The sequence below is a fragment of the Carlito syrichta genome, unplaced genomic scaffold (genome assembly GCF_000164805.1).
Source record: "Carlito syrichta isolate Samal-C Ts95f unplaced genomic scaffold, Tarsius_syrichta-2.0.1 Scaffold153566, whole genome shotgun sequence".
In the NCBI taxonomy this organism is placed as follows: Eukaryota; Metazoa; Chordata; class Mammalia; order Primates; family Tarsiidae; genus Carlito; species Carlito syrichta.
This window is the reverse complement of record NW_007097662.1, coordinates 446490-455230: the sequence shown is the minus strand read 5'-3', so window position 1 is coordinate 455230 and position 8741 is coordinate 446490. Positions and strand designations below refer to the sequence as shown.

Genomic DNA, 8741 nt, shown 5'->3' with positions numbered 1-8741 from the left:
GCGGGCGGATCTGACGGCTGCTGAGCAGATGGGACCCGCGCTGGTCCGCGCGGAGAGGGAGGTGCGCGCGGAGAGGGAGCAGGCGTTGGCGATTGCTGGTCCTGGCGGTTAGCTGAGCGCGGCTCCCTCGTAGGCCGGCCTGTCTAGAAACAGCAGGAGAGGTTGGGCAGGTCGTGAGAATCCAAGGACTTCAACGCAACGATGGCTGATAAATCCAAGGCCAAGGCTGAACCTCCACCTCCAGCCAAACCCGGGGAAGCCAAGAAAGACGATAAGGCGGAAGCCAATGCCCCAAAGCCCCCAGTGCAAAAGTCGGTGCAGCCCAAGCATGAAGTGGGCACGAGGAAGGGGTGTCGCCGCTACCGGTGGGAATTCAAGGACAGCAATAAAGAGTTCTGGCTCCTGGGGCACGCCCCAGTCAAGATTCTGAGTTTGGTGAGCTGGACTGGTATGACTGGGTGGGGGTCCAATACCAGGGATGGGAGAGAGGAGGAATGGGTTCCAGAGGTCTTCAGGGGGGCTCAGAGGTTGTGAGAGACCTTTGCTGCTGGCTAAACTGTATGTCTCACTGCAGGGCTGCTTGATAGCTGCCATGATAGTGTACTCATCAATCCCCGTGCACCCCATGTTGACACTGGTCATCGTCTTGGAGATATGCTTCTTCTGCTTCTTCATTATCCTCTACAGCTTGGCCATCCAAAGATATGTGCCCTTTATCCTGTGGCCTGTTACTGTAAGTGAGGGATGGTGGGGCGTGTCCACGGCCTGTATGCTGATCGTGTATGTGTCTTGACTCCTGAAAAGTGAGCAGAGAGACACGCCTCACTCCCATATTTGTGCCTGGGTTATGGGCTCAGTAACCTCTGGCGAGGCCTAGGCAGGGGCGGCTGGGCGGAAAGGAATGACCAGGCAGAGAATGCTCCAAAAAAGCATAGCTGTACGTTCAACTGATAATGAGGAACTCTTCTACCTGGTGGTCAAACAAAGACGGTCTGAGACTTTGCTCTTCTTGGAGGGAAAGGAGATGTTGCAACCAGTTGTTCCTCCTAACCCTGTGCAAGCTCACACCTGACTGGGGAGATCACCCCAGAAGGTAACCCACCCTCAGAATTCAAAAAAGAAAATCCAGCTGGGCACAGTAGCTTATACCTGTAATCCCAGCACTTTGGGAGGCCCAGGTTGGAGGATTGTTTGAGCCCAACAGTTTGAGACCAGCCTAGCAACATAGCAAGACTTTGTTTCTACAAAAAAAAAAAAAATCAAAAATTAGCCAGGTATGGTGGCATACACCTATAGTCCCAGTTACTCAGGAGGCTGAAGCAGAAGGATCACCTGAGCCAGGAAGTCAAGGTTGTGGTAAACCATGACCATGCCATTGTACTCCACCCTGGGTGACAGAGTGAGACCTCAGCTCAGAAAAAAAGAAAAAGAAAAGAAAATCAATCTCCTATAAATCAATAAGACAAAATGAGAATTTTTTAATAAATATTTTGAGTCTTAGTCTCACTCTGTCATCCAAGCCGGAGTGTAGTGACATGAACATGGCTACCACAGCACCGACCTATTGGGCTCAGGTGATCCTTCCGCCTCAGCTTTCCAAGTAGCTGAAACTACAAAGATATACCACCACGCCCAGCTAATTTTTAAAAATTTATTGTAGAGATGAGGTCTCACTAAGTTGCCCAGGCTGGTCTCAAACCCCTGGGCTCAGGCAATCCTCTTGCCTCCGACTCCCAAAGTGCTGGGATTATAGGCGTGAGTCACCGCACCCAGCTAAAATGAGAATTTGTTAAAAGTCCACTTCTAAAGCAGCCTTAGCACTCCAGTAACTATCCTCATAAAGGCTGTTTGGTTCAGAAAGATGTTTATCCAAACCAGTCATCTAATGGAATGAGACAGAGCTTGGCAATTTGCTAAATCACTCCTAGTTTCTGTTTCCTCATCTGTAACATGGGGGCAGTGATGACCCCTTGTGGAATTCACATTTAGTCCTGAGGAATAAATGTAAATTGCTTAACACTGTGCTTGAGGACTCATGGACTTGAATCCCCTCATCACATGTATAATCACAAGGCACACCCATACCCTAAGTCAGCTGATGAAGATCTCAATTCCTCTTATTCACTGCACATTCACAGCCTGCCTCCAAAGGCTCAGAATGGCCAAGGAACTTGCCCCCGGGTCATTCAGTTAGTAAGTGGCAGAAAAAAGATTCAAACCCAGCTCTGTCAGTACAATTTGTCCTACTTCCTTGTTAAAAGCTATTAGGGCCCAGGGATCCATAGATCTTGCTGGGGTAGATAAGGAGCTCCAGGAAAAGGAGAAAAGAGAAGAGGGCCAAATAAGGACTCTCATAGAAGGGACAAACCGAGGATAAGGTAAAAGAACAGGCAGAGAACAAGTTCCCAGTCGAGGAGCCTGAGAAGATAACTTTTAGTTCCAGCAATATGAAAAACCAATAAACCCTGAAAATGCTACTGCTGTACCTGAAAATACTAGGGGGGACATGTAATCAGTACTGCTTAAACTGAATGGCTGAGCTGGCAAAAGAGACACACAGGTGCCAGAAATTGTATATAGAATCAGTGATCACATAAGCTGCAAAATGTAGGTGGGACTGGCCCATGATGTATGAGGGGAGACCACCCCAAAATGGAATTTATTTATTAAAATTGTATATTTATTCTTACATGTTTAAACTTCAGTCACCTTCAAAGTAGTCTCTGTTTAATGCAGTATACCTATTAAGATGCTTTTTCCATTGCTCAAAACAGTTTTTGAACTTGTCCATTTTGATGCCTTTTAGTATTTCTGCTGGGTTTTAGTTTCCCTTTGAGGATTTTTTTTCATCCAGGGAAACAAACAAACAAAAAAAGTCGCTTGGGTGAGATCAGGTGAATAGGGAGGGTGGAGCATGGGAGTCATGTTATTTTTTGGTCAAAACTGCTGAACACTCAGTATGGTGTGGGCAGCTTGTTTGTGTAAATCACCCATCATGAAATGGGCAAAAGCGTTGAAAGAATCTCCAAAACAAAAATTCACTGAAACCAGATGTAGCCTCTAAAAACAACACTAGTTGTTGGTACACTGATGCCAGTGGGTTCCTAGAACACTTACCTAATGGGGGAAGCCTGTACTATAAGGAACTCACCCTCCAAAAAAACTTCCCAGATTGCTGGGGTCAGTGGCTCAACCTGTAATCCCGCGCCTTGGGAGGCTGAGGTGAGTGGGTTCGAGACCTGCCAGGGCAACTTGGCGAGACCTCATCTCTACAATAAATCAAAAAATTAGCTGGGCATGGTAGTGCGCACCTGTAATTCCAGCTACTTGGAAGGCTGAGGCGGAAGAATCGCTGGAGCCCAGCAGGTCGAGGCTGCGGTGGCCAGGAGTGGCCACTGCACTCCAGTATGGGTGACAGTGAGACTCCAACTGAAAAAAAAAAAAATTCCCAGCTTTTTGGGAGTCCCCCATCATAGAAGAACTGTATGAACTAATAATAAATATATTTTAAATGATTGCAGACATAAGCCCTTAGAAAAGAATAAGATATTATGAGGACAGAATAAACAGATTTTTAAAAGTACAATGTCTAGAATAGAAAATATAGTTATTGAAATTAAAATGGCAATAGATAAGTTTGAAAGCAAGTCAGACACAGCTGAAGAGAGAATTTGTGAACTGAAAAGTATGGGGAAATTGCCCAGAATATAGCACTAGGAGATAAAGAGAGAAAAAAGATAGAAGTTGAGACATAAAACATGAAGTTAGAATGTCCGTCAAGAGTTGTCAAGAAGCTGGGCACCGGTAGTCCAAGCTACTTGGGAAGCTGAGGCAGGAGGATTACTTGAGCTCAAGAGTTCAAGGCTGTAGTATACTATGATTGCACCTGTGAATAGCCACTGCACTCCAGCCTGAGCAAATAACAAGACCTCATCTCTAAAAAAAAAAGAGTTATCAAGATAATGAAGGAGAGGAAATAGTCATAATGATTATGACTAAGAACCTTCCAGATTTAATGAGACTGGTGTCACTGAAAATGGCACAGTAGGAAATTACAAAACTTTGTTCCTCTATTATAACAATGAGTAAATTGGCAAAAACCATCAGAACCAACTTTTTCAGAACTCGAATCTAACCAGAAACTTAGAACAACCAGGAAAATGCATAATAAAGAAAGAAGCTACTGAATTTTGGTAAGAGAGAATTATGGATTTTCTTTTCTTTCTTTCTTTTTTTTTTTTTTTTGGCTAATTTTTAATTTTTTTTTGTGGAGATGAGGTCTCGCTGTGTTGCCTAGACTGGTCTCGAATTCCTGGACTCAAGCAATCCTCCCACCTTGACCTCCAAAAGTGCTGGGATTACAGGCATGAGTCATCCTGCCTGGCCAATTATGGACTTTAATTTACCTGCCTGTCATCCCTGACTCCCCAGATTGGCAGTGGCCATGAAGTGGTCCACATTCCTGACAAAGCCTGCCGGTGGCAAAGGGAACAATACAGACTTTGTTCTCAAGGAATTATGGCTGCGTGTTTATTTTGACCTGTCTGGTGACTACCTGAGAGATTAGTCTGGGAATTTTCCTTTGTTTCACTTACCTCAGAACTTTCTCAGGGATGAAGCAGCCTAGCTAATTTTTTTTTTTAAGTCAGAGTCTCACTCTGTCACCCAGGTTGGAGTATAGTGGCATGATCATGGCCACTGCAGCTTCTACCTGCTGGGCTCAGGTGATCCTTCTGCCTCAGCCTTCCAAGCTGCTGGGACTACAGGGGCATACCACCACACCCGGCTAATTTTTAAATTTATTGTAGAGACCAGCCTAGTAAACATAGTAGGACCCTAAGGATTAGAGTAGTGGGACTGTAGCTCAGTCCATTAAGTCAGATTTTTTTCATTTTAACAGAGGGTGTCACTATGTTGCCTGGGCTGGAGTGCAGTGGCATGATTGCAACTCATTCCAGCCTCCAACTTCTTCTCACTTCAGCCTCCCAAGTATCTGGGACTATAGGTGTGTGCCACCACACCCAGCTAATTTTGTTGTTGTTGTTATTGTTGCTGTTTTTGCAAAGACAAGGTTTCGCTATGTTGCCCAGGCTGGTCTCAAACTCTTGGGCTCAAGCAATCCTCTTACCTCAGCTTCCCAAAGTGCTGGGATTTCAGGTGTGACCCACCACTCCTGGCCAGACTTATTTTTAAAGAAACTTGAAGTAGCCGGGCTCGGTGGCTCAGCCTGTAATCCCACGCCTTTGGAAGGCTGAGGTGAGTGGATTGCCTGAGCCCGTGGGTTCGAGACCTGCCTGGGCAGCGAGACCTCATCTCTACAATAAATCAAAAAATGAGTCAGGCGTGGTAGCGTGTACCTGTAATTCCGGCTACTTGGAAGGCTGAGGCAGAAGGATCACCGGAGCCCAGCAGGTCGAGGCTGCGGTGGCCGGGAGCGGCCACTGCACTCCAGTCTGGGCGACCGAGTGAGACTCCAACGCAAAAAAAAAAAAAAGAAACTTGAAGTGAATATTGTAAGACATTAACATCTATTAAATTTCAGTGGTTTGTGGCCTGGTGGACATAGGCATGGGAGTAGGATGCTGTATTATTTTCTGTATGTTTGAAACGTATCAAAATTTAAAATGAAAAGAACAGGCCTGAGACAAAGTGACCAGGGAAGGACAACCAGCAGCAAATGGCATTCTAGAAACCAAGAGGAATGATGGGTCTATTCCACACTGCAGCCTCGGCTGCCTCTCACCCCAGGAGTGACCAGAGAGGAAGTCAACCTGCTGTGACTGCGGTTTGGCCAACTCTGAGAAGTTTGGCTGTGCCTTGTCAGTAGGGGGAAGGAAACAAGTATGCTATAAGGGCGAGACTGAAGCCCTATGGGAGGGGAGAAGTACTGTGGAGGAGAAGGTAGCACAGCCTTGCAAGGAGGGGTGGGCATCAGGTAGTAGGGCCAAGGGCTGTGGGAGGGAGTGTGTGGAGGCAGCTACTAGGCCCCCAGAGAGGCACCAGAGTCCATCAGAGCCTCCTACCGGCAAGGCAGCCCACGCAGACTCCAGTGGGGAGCTGGCCTTGGGAGCAGAAAGATAGTGGGGGAGGAGTCCTCAAAGGAGACATCATTAAGTTGTATAGTTGTGCATTTATGTAAATGAGTATTGTGGGAAGAATCATAACCAGACACCAAATGTGTGATTTCACAGAGAGATGGAGACCCCATGCCTTCACAGGCTCAAGTCTACAGATAATTGAGTATCTTGGACTTTGGGTCTCAACTCAAAAAGTTCAACTGGAGGCCCACTGGTATATCCACCTAGCCTTTAATATACATTAAAATACATACCTAGGGGTATCTCATTTATTTTTTTTTTTTTTTTATTTATTTATTTTTTGAGTCGGAGTCTCACTCTGTCGCCCAGACTGGAATGCAGTGGCCGCTCCCGGCCACCGCAGCCTCGACCTGCTGGGCTCTGGCGATCCTTCCGCCTCAGCCTTCCGAGTAGCTGGAATTACAGATACATGCTACCATGCCCGGCTGATTTTTTGATTTATTGTAGAGATGAGGTCTCGCCAAGTTGCCCAGGCGGGTCTCGAACCCGCGGGCTCAGGCAATCCACTCACCTCGGTCTCCCAAAGCGCGGGATTATAGGCTGAGCCGCCGAGCCCGGCTTACATTTATTTTTTAAAGTCATGTGGAAGTTTGCAAATCATTTCTTTGGCAGAAACTAGGCTGGATCCAGCATTGATGGGGCCTTGGCTCTATCTAAGGCTGATTCATCTCTCCCATCTTCAGGACCTTCTCAATGACCTGATCGCCTGTGGGTTCCTTGTGGCAGCCATCGTCTTTGCTGTGAGAATTCGACAAACCTTACCACTGTACTATATAATTGGTTTGGTGAGTCTTTCCAAGTTGGGATGTGTATTTGCTCTAATTCACCTTTTGGAGGATGAATGTTTTCCCCTGTTTAAGGAAAGGGCTTCATTTTTTTTTCACAAAAATATTGGAATCATAAGAAAATGAAAAAGTAAAGTTGAGGCCGGGTACAGGTGGCTCACACCTGTAATCCCTGCACTTTGGGAGACCAAGGCAGAGGATCACTTGAGCCAGGAATTCCAGGCTGCAGTGAGTTATGATTGTGCCACTGTACTCTAGCCTAAGCAACAGAGAGAGACCCTGTCTCTTAAAAAAGAAAAAAGCAAAGTTGGTAAATGTTTCTTATGGAGCTGCCATTTAAACAAAGATGATGTCCAGGGAGCCAGCAAGGGTTCACTGAGCCTTGGGGTCTATGACATTGACTTGGGCTTTTTTCCTGTAGCTTTCAACCCCAGAGCAAAGAGCCCCACCCTGGCTAGGTTTTTTGGGGTTTTGTTTTTTGGGGGTTTTTTTGGAGTTGCAGTCTCACTCTGTCGCCCAGACTGGAGGGCAGTGGCATGCTCAAAGCCAGCCCAGCGTCGACCTGCTGGGCTCAGGCGATCCTTCCACCTCAGCCTTCCAAGTAGCCAGAACTACAGGCGTGCACTACCACACCCGGCTAATTTTTTAATTTATTGTAGAGATGAGGTCTCGCCAAGTTGCCCAGGCTGTTCTCTAACCCGTGGGCTCAGGCAATCCCCTCACCTCGGCCTCCCAAAGTACTGGGATTACAGGCTTGAGGCACCACGCCCAGCACTGGCTAGGTTTAAAGAGAAAAAAGAAAGAAATCAGAGGACAGGCCAACGGGAACGGAGAAAGATGAAGCAGGAGGTGAGAGCCAACTCAAGCCTCTCAGGGATGGTGGTTTGAGGGGACAAAGGGATGTGTTAAAATAGCACCTACTGATGAACTAGAATGGAAACTTGCCCCCTTCAGAATGAAGAGCTAAAGTAATGAGGATCCATGTGTTTTCCAGGTCCTTATGGGCGTGGCTGCATTTTTTGCTTTAATTGATACCTGCCTTCAGAGAAGCCACTTCAGAGGCAAGAAGACCAGAAAGAATGTGCTGGTTCCTCCTCCCACCAAGGGAGCACCCGCAGCACCTACTACAGGACAAGAGGAAGCAGGAAAGGGCAAAGAAGCGGAAAAGGGCAAAGAAGCAGCAAAAGGCAAGGAAGCGGGAAAGGGCAAGGAACCGGCCAAGGGCAAAGACAAGGGCAAAGACAAGGGGAAAAAGTAATAGGGGGAAACTCCTGTAGTCAGAAATGGCTGTGCATTTTACAGCAAAATTTGTTTCCACTGTCTTCCTTGTCTTCTTTCTGGAATGTTCTCTTTTCCACTTTAATAACCACCTTTGCTTGGAAAAGAAAAATCTCTTTAAAGAGACTCTAAACACTTAAAGTTGATGTAAACATTGTTTTGTTCTTTCAATGCAAGTTACTCAAAGTCATGGTGCAGAGGGCAAGGTCAAAGCAGGGCCCAGGAACCAGGGCCCTCTGGAGGTGCTTGCAGGGCATGGAGGGTATAGGGGAAAAGAAGTGTGGGTGATGCCAGAGGGGCCAGAGGAAAATGGAAACTGGAAAAAAAAAGGATGCATTTTGTTCACATTGATATTTTTATTTTACTTTTTAAAAAGCATCCAAGCGATTTCTATGAGAAAAACGAGCTTGTTGACCTTCCTTGCTCTTACTTTTCAGTTTAACATAGATCCTCACTGAAGTTCACCCAAGGGGAGCAGGGAGAAGGTACCGTCTCGTCAGAGCTCGGGGCTTTCAAGGGCCTAAGTCAGGCTGGTATATGGACTTAGCAGGGCAGGCACATGGAGGAGCCTGGGGGATAC

The 8741-nt window shown here is 46.6% G+C and overlaps 1 protein-coding gene across 1 annotated transcript; it reads left to right on the top strand.

Moving 5' to 3' along the window:
• The first annotated feature begins 70 nt into the window (after positions 1–70).
• CMTM2 (CKLF like MARVEL transmembrane domain containing 2) lies at positions 71–8318 on the top strand. The gene is made up of 4 exons (XM_008050654.1): positions 71–435; positions 575–733; positions 6782–6883; positions 7878–8318. The coding sequence occupies exons 1-4, from the start codon at positions 202–204 to the stop codon at positions 8139–8141; spliced, it is 759 nt and encodes a 252-aa protein (XP_008048845.1). The 5' UTR covers positions 71–201; the 3' UTR covers positions 8142–8318.
• The last annotated feature ends 423 nt before the right edge of the window (positions 8319–8741 follow it).

Coding starts and splice junctions, on each gene's coding strand:
- CMTM2 (XM_008050654.1), top strand. CDS start 202: ATGGCTGATAAATCCAAGGCCAAGGCTGAACCTCCACCTCCAGCCAAA. Junction 436..574: donor CAGTCAAGATTCTGAGTTTG/GTGAGCTGGACT, acceptor GTCTCACTGCAG/GGCTGCTTGATAGCTGCCAT. Junction 734..6,781: donor TTATCCTGTGGCCTGTTACT/GTAAGTGAGGGA, acceptor TCCCATCTTCAG/GACCTTCTCAATGACCTGAT.